Genomic DNA, 13,381 nt, shown 5'->3' with positions numbered 1-13,381 from the left:
TCTGGGAGGAAGCTTGGTCCAGTGGATGGAGCTGGGGGGGCTGGTGCCTGATTTCTGAGCTGAGCTTTCTGGGAAAGGTTGTTGCTGCAGAGGGTGGGGAGCATCCATTTCTGCTGGGCTGTATTTCAAAGTGAGATATCTTCATGCTTCCAGTTTCTAAATGCCTCTAATAGCCCAAGCAATGATGAACCTTAACTCTTCCTAAAGTACTCAGAAGCTGCCTCCTCAGAGCTGAGAGGGAAATGAGCCTTGCTTTGGCTTTTTTCTGAGAGGGGAGGAAAGCAAAGCCCTGATGTGTTGAGCTAACAAGAGCTGGTTTCTGCCCGGTTGTCACCCGGCTGCCTTTGGGGTGCTCTGCTTCTGCTGTGGGGTGCTGGTGAGGAAACCTTGCATCCTCAGAGGGCTGCTCATGGGCTTCCCACTTCCAGCATCTCCTCACACTGGGCAGCAGTGGGAAGGGCTGGATTCTACATTGCCCTGCATATGATCCAGCAGGACGCTTGCAGCAGCTCTGGACATGCTGGCGCCCTGCAGTGGGTTTTATCCCTGCACTGCCCTCCAGGAAGGGCCTGCCCACTCTGCAGCCTGGCATCTTGCTGCTGACATGCTCAGCACACACAGGCTTTGGGGAAGCCAGGGCAGGAGTCTTCTAAGCAGCCAAGTTCATGTGGTGTCTGCTGTCTCTCCCCTTGCCCCCGTGCCCCGTGGGCTCCTTCCCTCCGCCAGTCCCTGGGCAGCCGATGAACTTCCGAGCAGACGCCAAGACGGAGACCAGCATCGTGTTGTCCTGGAGCCCCCCCCGCCAGGAGATCATAGTCAAGTATGAGCTGCTCTACAAGGAGGGAGACCACGGCAGGGAGGTGAGCCTGGGGCAGTGCAGAGGGCTGGGGGACATCCCTCCCTTCCCTCAGGAGGCTGAGAGAGGGCAGCAGGGCAGGGGGCTGGGCAGGGCTGGCCTCTGCTGCGGTTTTGTTGTGCTTGTCTGGGTTTATTTTGTTCCTTCCCCCTCTTGCCCACCTCAGGTGCAGAAGAACTTCGATCCGGCGACCTCCTTCACTCTGGAAGGCCTGAAGCCCAACACTGAGTATGTCTTCCGGCTGGCCGCCCGCTCGGCTCTGGGCCTGGGGGCCTTCACCCCGGAGGTCAGGGAGCGCACCTTGCAGTCTAGTAGGTGTCTCTCCTTTTCCCACCCTTCTCTGAGGGGAAGACAGTCAGGGAGCCAGAGATGGTGGGCACAGGGGTACGGAGCTGTGGGGCGGACGCTCGCGGTGCTGCAGCCTGGGGCTCCTCTGCAGGGGGGTGGGCAGCTGGTGGGACACACAGACACACACAGACAGACATACACACAGACAGACACACACCCCCCTTTGGGACCTGCTGCCTGCTCCCTTTGCTGCCCCAGAGAGCTGAGACTGAATGAAGAGTGGGGCTGGCGCATGCTGTGGTGGAGGATGGGAGGCCAGCTAGCACCATCCACTTGATGAGGTGGGGAGCGGCAGAGAGCTGGCTGATGGGCCCTGCTGGCCCTTGGTGCTGAGCATGCTCAGGGAGGACAGCACCCCAGCATCACACAGCAGCTTGCCTGTCCACCAGCAGAAACTGAGCAGCAGCTGTCTGAGAGCGGGGCACAAGCAGTGGAGCAGGGAGGCAGTGGGGGGGAATTGGGAGGAAGAGGAGAAGGGAAGGTGATCAATCACAAGTCCAACGTTTTCACCAGCCTGGGGGTGAGCAGTCCTTGTGCTCTTCTTCCCCATGAGCGACTTGGTAGCCGTGGGGAGGAGGCCAGCTGGCCCAGCAAGTGCTGGGAGTGGTCCCATTTGGGCTCTGGGAGAGAGAGGAGTCATGTGGAGGCTGGGGGGGACATTAATGACAGCAGGCTGGAGCCAACCCAACCCAAACGGTGCTGGTTTTAGTTTAATGGATTGTCTCCCTTCACTGTTGCCCTGGGGACAATAACCCTGGATGGCAATATTTCAACCTGGGCTTTTCACAGATCTTTGCTTTTAAACGAGGTGTTTTTTTCACTGCATGAGTGGCTGTGGCAGCTGTTCTTTGTGTTTTCTGTCTCCTCTCATCTCTACTAAATCACTCCGCTGCAGTTTGGAGTAGCCGGGAGCAGAACTAACTCAGAAATGGCTCTGGTCACCAGTGTGAGGAGAGAGAGCTCCTGCTCCCATCCCTCAGAGCCCTTAACAAGGGACAGCAGTGGGCTCTCTGCTGGGCTCCTGCCCCAGCTTTCTGTTTTAATTTCTGTCACGTCCTGCTGTCTGTCTGTCTCTCTCTCTTTCCCCTCTCTCTCTCTCTCCTTCTCTTTCTCTCCCCCCCGGAGTGGGAGGAAAGGGGAGTGAGTCTGTTTCTGCACAGGCAGAATTCCTTACTGAGGCTTTCTCAGGCTTCCAGTCCATTTAAAGATGTTTTGTTTTCTTCCTTCCTTCAAATGTTTGTTTTTCCCCCCCTCTTTTTTTTTTTTCCCCCAATATTTTTTTGTCCTTTTATTGTTTTTCTTCCTCTCTTCACATACCAAAAGAAAATCCTTTCCTGGCTCTGCTGCAGATCTGCTGGTTCTGATCCCAGTGTGGTACTGTCAGAGGGAGCATCACTGTGGGGGTGGGGGAAGAGGAACTGAAAGGACCTGAAAAAGAAGTGTCAAACTTCACACACTCTGCTTCTGTTTTCCAAGAGGTTTCCCTCCTTGAGATTGGTGGGGAGGGGAGGAAAAGAGGGTCTGGGGGTTGTGCTTTCAGGGCTGTGGGAGCTGATGGCAGCAGGCCTTAGTGACACTGAAAATCTCTCCCTGCAGGGTGAGGAGAAGGGGAGCTGGGCAGGGGGAAGGCTCTGGGGCTTTTCCTAAGTTGGCACCCGGCCAGATGAGGCCTGGTCTATTTCTGTGTAGCTCAGCTTTCCTGGGGAGAGTTCCTTTAATTTAACACTCCTGAGAACATCAGCTGGGAGCTGTCAGTGTCCTGTAACTCGGTGAAGCACTTTTTCCTGGCTGGCTGTTGGAGGAACGAATCAATTCTCCCTGGTCCAGGCGACATCCTTCGGCTCAAAGACCTTCTGGCTCGGGACAGGCTTTTGTGTCTCCCCTCTGCAGCTCCTTTTCCGTTCAGCTCCTCCTTGGCCTGCTCCATGGCTCTTCTTTCTTTTCTCTTCTGCTGTCTGCCTGCCTGCATGCCTGCTCTCACTGCCCAATGAAACCAGCTCCCTGCTCTCTGTCTGCCTGCCTCTCGCTGGGCAGTTTCACACCATGATGGCATCTTGTCTGCAGCAGCCAAGCCTCCTGGGTCCTCTCGCAGCCTTGCCCAGGTGCTGGATGCTCTCTGCCCACCCCCAACTCAGCTGGCAAGCATGAGCCTGCATGCTGCAGCCCTCCCTGCATTGCACACCTTGCTGCACAACACCCTCCACCACCTCCCTGTCAGGGTGGCTCCTCCTGAGCATCATAACCAAAGTAAAATCCATTAAACTAAAGGTAAAGTATCTTTTTCTTCTTGAAGTAGCTGAGTTTTAACTCTTCAAGTACCAGAGACTTAGACTGTACAAAACCAAAACCAAAACACTAAAGTAACAGATTTTGATGGTTGGAGATTTGATGGTTTGCCCTTTCTAACTAGCCATGACCTTCCCAGGGCTCCTTGGCAACTCTCCTACTCAGAAATTTCAGAGTGCAAAGCATGTGTCAGCAGACAGGGCTGGCAGGGTGGGTGCTGTGAGGCTGCATGTGCAGGTGTAGAGGAACAAGGGAGCTTCCTTACCCCTGTTCCTTCTGAAGTAAGGATGTGTCCCCCACCCATTAGCTCTGCTCTCCTTCCCTTCCCCCCCCTTCCTCACAGTATATGAAGTGAAACAAAACCTTATCCAAAGTCTATGGTACCTAAAGGGTTAAAAAACACTGTATTGTACAAGGTCAGTAAGGGTCATTCTTGTGGCTTGGACAGTCAACTTTAAAGCATGTAAGAGGTGCAGCTCAGGTGAGTACTGGCTGGTCTCAAGCGGATTCACAAATACAGCCCACCCTGTCCTGCAGGGATCTGCACACACTCCTGGATGGCCTGGAGCCCGTGGGAGGGTGGGGAGGGCTTCCCAAAGAGCTGGGACCCCCCAGCAGCCCACCAGGATGATCTCCTGGCTGGGGGGGCCTTCCATGCGCTCTCCTGTGCTGCGGCTCCCCTTCCAGCGAAGGGGCTCGTGGCAGAGGTGAGCTCACAGCCTCCCCTTTGGGTCGTGATGCTTGGCCTCCTGCCTCCAGCTGCCAGCTCCTGGCTGCTGTCCCGGTGCAGGTCTGCAGGTCCCTCAGGGTGGGCTGGATTGTGAAGGAAACTCAGTGCCATGAGCCCCCCAGATGCGTCTCCAGTGTGGCCAGCCAGCACTTGGTGCCTCTTTTCATCCAGGTGCTGTAGAGCCGATGAGAGTGACGGGGAGGGGGTCCGGGTGGGATCTGGGCCTTCTCCCCCATCACCCACCCACCTGGCTGCCTCTTTGACCAGAGCAAGTGCAAAGCATCCCAAAGGGCAGCCTCGCTCCAGGGCCTCTCGGCAGGTCCCTGTGCTGGAGCCTGGAGGGTGAGTGAGCGAGCGTGGCCACGCAGAGTGCACCCAAGGGCCAGCTGGAGCTCCAGCTCTGCTTACTGGGGCTTTCAGAGTGAGTTTCAGGATGGAAAGGGTAGGTCAGGTCAGACCCTCTCTGCAGTGGGTTTCTCAGCCCTGGTGGCTCTGGCTGGACTGCTAGGCAGGAAGGGTGGCTTTTAATAGTCCCAGCCCTTGGTGGCGAGAAAAAAGAAGCAAAGAGCATCATGGCAGGTGCTGGAAGAGCACTGAGCCTTTTCCTCTGGGCCCTGAGAGGGACTGGAGGTGCTTCTGGGGTGTGGGAAGGAGCAGTGCACCTCCCTTCTGGAGATGTCACAGCAGATGGAGAGAGCTAGAGGGGATGAGAATCCATCAGTGGGACTCTACCACCCTGCTCTCTGGCCTCTGTCCTGTTAGCTTAGCAAAAGAGAACGGGTTGGGGTCCAAAATTGCCCTGACTGCAATAGCCAAGGCCCTGCTGGCAGGGGCTAGCAGTGGGGCAGGGTGGCCTTTGAAAAGCCAGTCATGAGCAGAAACCCACCAGGAGCTTGGTCTGGCCTCATAGCTCAGTTTCTCTTCTCCCATGAGAAAGTCTTTATAAGTTAGCAGTTGAAGCGTGGAAGGTAGGTAACCAAGACTGGGAATGTTCTGGAAGGAGTCACTTTTTATATCAGTATTATTTTATTATTATGATTTCCTTTCTGATGTTTTTTGTTTGTTTGTTTCAAATTACTGGCTTGATTTCTGGTTGGTTTTTCCAGTTTGTTCCCTTTGGTTTTCTTCCTTTGCCATCTTCTGTATTATTTTGCGTGGCTAGCCATGGCCAGGGGTCAGCACCCTCTGCTCTGGGGCTCCTGAGGACGAGGGGCTTTCATTCTGCCCCTTTTAAACAGAGCCAGAATGGGGCCACACAGCACAAAGGCAGGAGAGCAGCACCCAAAAGGTCCTACTGGACCGAGGTGGAAGGCTGAGGCAAAACCCACTTCATGCTGTTTCTTGGAGGCAGGTGCAAAGCAAAGTGGCTTCCACTCCAGGGCAAACTGGGCAGAGTGGGACTGGATGTAGCAGAGTCCTCAAGGCAGACTCTGTGTGGCTCAGGGAGGATGAGGTGTGAGCAAATCACTCCTCACTGAAGCAAGAGAGGAATGAGAAACGGTGAGCAGCCTTTACCTGCTCCTCTGCTCCTTACAGCTGATGCTTTGGGGGGTTATAAGGAAACCCCTCCAGTTTCTGGCAGTGTCTGCAGAGTTCAGAGCTGTTCCTGGCAGTTTGACTGTGTTGGGTGAGAAGAGATTTGCAGGGTTGCCTTCAGGATGTATCATCTCTGCTCACTTGGGCTGATCAATTGTAATCAGTGATTGGAAAAGCCTGGCCTGAGATTGCCCTAAGTGCCCAGGCTACAGGTGGGACACAGAAGGGGCAGACTCTCTGTCCAGTCCTTGCCAAGGGCTCAGACCCATGGCATCTCCATCACCAAACCCGAGGTTGTTGCAGCTCTCCCCACATCTCAGGGCCTGGCCATGGCTTGGAGTCACAGACTCGTTTGGGTTGGGACTGGCCTTTGAATCCAACCCAACCATTCTCTACCTCTGCCAGGCTGGGGCTAAACCATGGTGCTCAGCACCACATCTCTTCAGCTTTGAAACACCTCCAGGGATGGGGATTCAGCCACCTCCCTGGGCAGCCTGGTCCAGGGTCTGAGAACCCTTTCAGTGAAGTTTCTTCTAGTGTCCAGCCTAAACCTCCCCTGGGGCAATTTGAGACCATCTCCTCTTCTCCTATCATTTGTTACTAGAGAGAAGAGACCAACCCCCACCTGGCTCCAGCCTCCTTTAGGGAGCTGTAGAGAGCCAGAAGGTCTCCCCTCAGCCTCCTCTTCTCCAGGCTGAACAGCCCCATGGCAATGTGTGCCCCACACCTCTGTTCTGATGGAGCTGCTGTCAGCATCCTGCTTCCTGCTGAGCAGGCAGCACTCAAAAGTGACCAACTGCAGCTCACCAGAGCCCCAAGGTGAGCTGCCCTGCACTGGCAGCTGTGGTTTTACACCTTCCCAGCTCCTCACAGTCAGCCTGCAGACAGTTGACTGCTGCCACCATGAGAACATCAGAACGATTCTGTGATTCCATGAGCATGGAGCTGCGCAGGGCCCTGCCTACAGGCTTGTCCTCCTGGGGCTTGCAGAGATACTTCTTTGATGTGGGTTAGGCAGAGTGCAACAGGAGGCAGAGCTGCTGGCACTTGGGGAAGCCCCCGTGGGTAGCTGGGCACCGTGGCAAGGCTGCTGCCTCGCTCCTCTGCAAGTCTTTTCTCTAACCCCCTCCTCTCTAAACACGTTGTGGGCTCATTGCTTGGCAATATCCTGGGCACTACCCCCGGGGTTTTTCACCTCCTTCAATCTGTACACAACTAACAACTTCCATCTGGAAGCAGACTCTTCACTCTAAGCCTCCTGGCAAAAGATTTGCTTATCTTACCTACTTTTCCCAAATCCCTTCAAAGAAAGTCGAGATCCCAGAGACTGCAGGTTGGGAGCAAAGCATTTACCAGGGCAGGGTTTGCCAGACAGATGGAAAACAGAATGCTGGGGGTTGGAAGGGGCCTCTGGGGATCACCCAGTCCAAGGGGCACCCACAGCAGCTTGCCCAGGATCACAGAGCCCAGGGGGGGTTGGAAGCTCTGCAGAGAAGGAGACTCCACAACCCCTCTGGGCAGCCTGCTGCAGGCCTCCAGCAGCCTCACACCAAACACGCTGAGGTGGAACCCTCCTGGCTTCCAGGTCTCGCTGGTTGTCAGTGGGCTCCGCTGTAACGAGCGTGGCCTGAAAAGCAGGGAGCTGAAAGACAGGTCCTTGAGGGGGTAGAGCTGGTGGCTCCCCTTAGTGCCACCCACACTGGACAGACGCAGCAGGACCCCTCTTGGCTAGCCCGCTGGCCGCTCCCGCTCCTCCGGCTCCTCGAGCGCTTTGGTTCGCTTTTGATTTCCCATTGCATTTCTGTCCCGGTTTGGTTTGGTTTGGTTTGGTTTGATTTCCCCTCCTCTCCTTCCCCCTTTTCTTTTCCCATTCATTAAAACCCAACAAACAACAACCCACACAAAAGAGGAAAAAACCAGAAAAGAAACCCACCCCCAAAAAGAGACAGCAACAAAAAGCTCTCTTCTCCTTTAATTTTATCTTCCTAAAACCGAATTTTCGTACGTTTTATTTTTAGCTTTTTTCCGTTACCATTTTTCTTTTTTGTGTGTGTTTTTTTTTTTTCTGTTTCCTTTTGGTTGGTTTGTGGTTTATTTTCTTATTTTTATTTTCTTATTTATTTCATTATTTTTTTCTTTACCTTTCCCATCTTTTGTTTGTGTTTTTCTGTTTGGTTGTGGTTTGGTTTTGGTTTTTTTTTTCCCCCCTCCCCCCCCTTTTTTTTATTGTTTTTGTTTTGTTTTGTTTTGTTTTGTTGTTTTGTTTTGTTTTTTTGTTTTGTTTTTTGTTTTCTTTCCCTTTCCCCCCCTCCTGAATTTTCCCCCCCCTCCTAGAACCGTCTGCCCCCCCTCAAGACGTAAAATGCGTCAGCACCAGATCCACTGCCATTCTGGTAAGTTGGCGGCCGCCTCCGGCTGAGAGCCAAAATGGCATCCTGGCTGGCTACAGCGTCCACTATCGAGCCCTGGACTCCGAGGACACGGAGCTCAAGGAGGTGAATGATATCCCCCCAAGCGCCAGCCAGCTCCTCCTGGAGTCCCTGGAGAAGTGGACGGAGTATCGCATCACCGTGGTGGCTCACACGGAGGTGGGGCCGGGCCCGGAGAGCTCGCCGGTTATCGTCCGCACCGATGAGGATGGTAAGGGAGCCTCTGCGTCCTCAGGGGTTTGATCTCCCTCCCCTCAATCAGGCTGGGGTGGGAGCGGCTGGGGAGCTGCCAAACAGCGAGGGGCCCTGGGGGTGCTGATGGCCAGCAAGGTGGCCAAGAAGGCCAAGGGCAGCCTGGCCTGCATCAGGAATAGTGTGGCCAGCTGGAGCAGGGAAGTCATTGTGCCCTGTGCTCAGCACTGGTTACAGTCTCACAGTATCACAAAGCTTGGAAGAGACCTTGAGGATCATGGAGTCCAACCTGTCACCACAGACCTCATGACTAGAGCATGGCACCAAGTGCCACATCCAGTTTCCTCTGGTAGTGGGTTGAGAGAGAAGGCCTAGCTCACCAAAGCCCCAAGGTGAGCTGCCCTGCACTGGCAGCTGTGGTTTTACACCTTCCCAGCTCCTCACAGTCAGCCTGCAGACAGCCTAGCTTTCTCTCCCCCTCAAAGAGGGAAAAACCCACAGCTAGCTCAGCCAGAGAAGAGGAAGGAATGCTGTACTTCACCAGCAGTGTGGAAAGGCAGGTTAGATATATACAGTATTTACAATGTGGGTACAGAAATAAACAGCAGGTTGGTGCCATGGTCTAGTCATGAGCTCTGTGAACACCTCCAGGGATGGGGACTCCACCACCTCCCTGGGCAGCACATCCCAATGACCAATGACTCTCTCGGTGAAGAACTTTCTCCTCACCTCCAGCCTAAACTTCCCCTGGTGCCACTCCTTGAGTCCAGTTCTGGGCCCCTCAGTTTAAGAAGGATTTTGAGACACTTGGACGTGTCCAGAGAAGGGCAATGAGGCTGGGGAGGGGTCTGGAGCACAGCCCTGTGAGGAGAGGCTGAGGGAGCTGGGTGATAGGTTGGACTTGATGATCTCTGAGGTCTTTTCCAACCTTACTGATTCTATGATTCTCTGCTTCTTGCCCTGTACTCAGCACTCAGAAAGAGGAATTGGCCATTGGAATGTGCTGCCCAGGGAGGTGGTGGAGTCACCATCCCTGGAGGTGTTCAGGAGGGGATTGGATGTGCACTTGAAGCCATGGTTTAGTTAGTCATGGGGTGTTGGGTGATAGGTTGGACTTGATGACCTCTGAGGTCTTTTCTGACCTTATTGATTCTATGATTTCCCTCCCCCCCCAATTTGGGGGTGTGGTGGGTTGAAATTCCACCCCCAAACATTAACTTTGCCAGCCCAGCCCAGCTGGAAGCAAAGGGATGCTGCACAGCACCCACCCCCCCCACCCCGAAGTTAAAGGAGTTCCTCCTCATGGTTAGATGGAACTTCTTATGTTGATGACTTGATGATCTCAAAGGTCTCTTCCAACTTCAACAGTTGTTCTGTGGCTTGTGTGGGACAAAACCCAAGCCTGAGTAGGACCTTTGCTGTGGGATGTGCAGCCCCCAGCTCCCCCAGCCCTTCCGAGAGCAGGGCTCTGTAGGGTTGTCCTTCCCTGCTTTAGGGATGAGTCTTTGAGGTTGTCTTTTGAGCCTTGGCTGCACCACAATTCTTGACAAGCTGCTGCTGAGCAAGGAAGCAGCTGAGAGGCAGCAGAGAAATGAAATCAGAGGAGAGGAGATGACTGCTGCCAGGAACTGGTGTAAAATATTAAGAGTTCTTCCCACACATTCCTTGTTACTCACTCCTCTCAGGCCAAGTTTTGATTAGTGGTGGAGAGGAAGAATCTGTTAAAACCTACAAAATCCCTTCAGTGAGGAGCAGTTTCCACTCCAGTTCAGAGGCAGACACAGGGAGCAGCCAGCCCAGTTTCCTTGGCATTCCTACAATAAGGCAAACCCAAGGAAAAAGGAATGTGTGCATGGAGGGGGAGCACCCTGACAGGAAGGCTGAGGTAGGAGCTCAGTAGCTAGCAGAGGTCACTTCCAAACTTCTCAGGCTTTCTTCCTCCATCCCAGATAAAAAGAATTTGAGAAACAGCAGCTGGTTTGTGCCCACTGTGCCTCCAGTTTCCCTGAACCTCAGCCCAGGTGGGGACAATCCCTTGCTCAGGCACCGTGGCTGGCTTGCAGATGAAGCTGGCATGCCCTGTGGTTTTGTTTCCTGAGCTCCATCCCAGTCATCTCTTTCTTTCCTAGCCTGAGGTGATGCAGTGGCAGGTGGCACCAAGCCACCTCCCCTGCCTGAGAGACAAGGGAATCATAGAATCGTGGAATGGTTTGGGTTGGAAGGGACCTTAGAGATCATCTACTCCAACCGTGGGCAGGGACACCTCTCAGCTAGACTCAGCTGCTCAGGGCCTCATCCAGCCCAGACTCTCACCACCCTCATACTGACAAACTTCTTCCTAAGCTCCAGTCCAACCCTGCTCTCCCTCAGCTTCAAACCATCCCCCCTTCCCCTGTCTCTAGACACCCACATGAAGAGTCCCTCTGCAGCCTTCCTGTAGGATCCCTTCAGGTACTGGAAGGCAGCTCTGAGGGTGCCCCAGAGCCTTCTCCAGGCTGAACACCCCCAGCTCCCTCAGCCTGTCCTCATAGCAGATCCAGCCCTTGGATCATCTTTGTAGCCCTCTTCTGGATTTGCTGACACCTGTGTCCAAGGGCAAGCCATCCTCCACATCCTCTGCACCCCATGTCCCACAGCCAGGGCAGAGCTTTCCTGGCCCATTACCAATCAGCTTTGCCCTGAGGATGTGATCTGGAAGTACCTGGATGGCTGGACTGAGGTGGAGCTGCTTCCATGCACATCTCTGAGCCATGCAGATTAAAAGAGGCAGAGATGTGGTGCTGAGAGACCTAGAGAGCAGGGACTATTTGGATTGGATGATCTTAAAGACCTTTTTCCAACCAAAATGATTCTGTGGTCCTCTGATTAGATCCCCCAGAGCTGCTTCCCTGGGTCACTGAATAAATGCCATGGTAGATGATGGCATAGCTGGGGAAGTCTCCTCCTGCTTTCAGGGCTGGAGAGTGGATGTGGGGATGTGCCAGGGGTGAAGTGAGGATGTCCCTGAGGTGAAGTGAGGATGTCCCAGAGGTGAAGTGAGGATGTCCCAGGGGTGAAGTGAGGATGTGCCAGAGGTGAAGTGAGGATGTCCTAGAGGTGAAGTGAGGATGTCCCTGAGGTGAAGTGAGGATGTCCCAGAGGTGAAGTGAGGATATCCCAGAGGTGAAGTGAGGATGTCCCAGAGGTGAAGTGAGGATATCCCAGAGGTGAAGTGAGGATGTCCTAGAGGTGAAGTGAGGATGTCCCTGAGGTGAAGTGAGGATGTCCTAGAGGTGAAGCAAGGATGTGCCAGAGATGAAGTGCATCCCGTAGGTGAAGTGACAGGCTCCAGACAGACATCTGCAAGTGACTCTCCTGCCTTGCTTCCCTTCCTGGCAGTGCCCAGTGCCCCTCCTCGGAAGGTGGAGGTGGAGGTGCTGAACTCAACTGCAATCCAGGTGTTCTGGCGCTCCCCAGTCCAGAGCCGCCAGCACGGCCAGATCCGCGGCTACCAGGTCCACTATGTGCGCATGGAGAACGGAGAGGCCAGGGGGCTGCCCCAGATCAAGGATATCATGCTGGCTGATGCCCAGGTGAGCACTTGCCTGCTGCTGCAGGCTCCTCTGGTGGAAGGCCTGAGTTGGGGGTGGGTGCTCTGGCCGCCTTCGCTCGTCCCAGGCAGCCTGACTCTGGGGCAGGTGGCTGAGTGGCTCTGTGACGAGGTCTGTGTTGTCTCTCTGCAGCTCAGCTGCACTCATAGCTAGTGTGGAAGAGTCTGAACTGCTGCCCCAGCACTCAACTAAACCCCATCCACCCTCCCTGTGCCTGGGAAGTCTTTTATGACAGGCAAAAAAAGGCCACAGTGGAATCTACTAATTTCTCCCACTCTACTTCTTCCTTCATGCTGGCCTGGTAACTTCTGACCTTGTGTGGCTGCTTGCTCAGGGACTCCTTCCTCATGCTGTGTCTCTGTCTTTCCCTTCTTTCCCCTCCTGTATTCTCATGTGCAAAACCTCTCTTGTTCTCTGCCCAGTGGGAAACAGATGACACTGCTGAATACGTAAGTAAAACCAGTAGAAGTCCTCCCATCCTGGCTCTGTCCCTTCCTGTTGTGCTGTGATGTTTTCCTTTTCTGTGATACCTTTTGCAGTGCCAGTGTGCCTGTTTTAAAGCTCAATCCTGCTGTCCCCATGCATTGTCCCCACCCTCCTCACTTTGCTCTGCCACTCCTCTGTGATCATCTCCTTCGTCAGCACGCAGCAATGCTGCAGGGTTTTCCCCTCGGCTCTGGAGGAGCCACGAGGCTGCTGCTGCTCCTTCATGGGGAAGCAGATGGGACCTTGGATTTAGGACTACCTTGAACATACACTGAAAGATGGGCTGGTCTGCAGGCACCTCTGGCTTGTGACTGTAAAGCATGGTTAGGCTGAACCATAGAATTGTTTGGGTTGGAAAAGGCCTCTAAGGACCTTGACTCCAGCTGTGAACCCAGCGCCCCCATGGCCACTGAACCATGGCCACACAGTTCATGAACACCTCCAGGGATGGAGACTCCACCACCTCCCAGCTTGTTCCAATCCCTGACCACTCTTGCAGCAAAGAAATTGTTCCTAGTACCCAACCTAAATCTCCCCTGCTGCAGCTTGAGGCCATCTTAATGAAACTCAGTGGCTACTGTGGGAGCAGAACAGGTTTCTCTGTAGCTGATGGCTTCCAGACCTGGTGATGCAAACCCTGCTGTTTGGAAGTTCTGCCATTCCACACCCTGCTCAGCTTTGGGGACATCAGAGAGAATTTCAGGACCAATAAATCTCTCCATGTGCTTGCCCTGAGATACAATATTGAGAGCACCAAGGGGCAGTGGGAGGTGATGGGAGAGGGATGGCAGAGAACATCTACATCTCCCTCCTTCCCAGGGCCTTGGAGAAAACCCTGCTGCATGTGCACTCATCCTGTTTGATAGAGCATGGGGCTCCCTTCTACAGCACAGCCCTTGGAAGGGCTGAATGTTTCCTGGGGAAGGGC

The 13,381-nt window shown here is 54.1% G+C and overlaps 1 protein-coding gene across 19 annotated transcripts in view; it reads left to right on the top strand.

Moving 5' to 3' along the window:
- Window positions 1-13,381, top strand: part of PTPRS (protein tyrosine phosphatase receptor type S) — a 178,041-nt gene that overhangs the window by 125,407 nt on the left and 39,253 nt on the right. For 12 of the 19 annotated variants that reach the window (XM_068164967.1, XM_068164965.1, XM_068164959.1 and 9 more), the window contains 5 exons: window positions 727-860; window positions 1,023-1,167; window positions 8,091-8,396; window positions 11,756-11,949; window positions 12,390-12,416. In XM_068164967.1, coding sequence (XP_068021068.1) covers window positions 727-860; window positions 1,023-1,167; window positions 8,091-8,396; window positions 11,756-11,949; window positions 12,390-12,416 — 806 coding nt within the window. The remainder of the gene's footprint in view (window positions 1-726; window positions 861-1,022; window positions 1,168-8,090; window positions 8,397-11,755; window positions 11,950-12,389; window positions 12,417-13,381) is intronic. The other 7 variants (XM_068164969.1, XM_068164968.1, XM_068164963.1 and 4 more) reach the window with 2 other exon arrangements.

Source organism: Melanerpes formicivorus, unplaced genomic scaffold (genome assembly GCF_026170545.1).
Source record: "Melanerpes formicivorus ecotype bairdi unplaced genomic scaffold, bMelFor1.0.p_v2 SCAF_83, whole genome shotgun sequence".
Classification (NCBI taxonomy): domain Eukaryota; kingdom Metazoa; phylum Chordata; class Aves; order Piciformes; family Picidae; genus Melanerpes; species Melanerpes formicivorus.
This window is presented reverse-complemented; position numbering and strand designations above follow the sequence as displayed.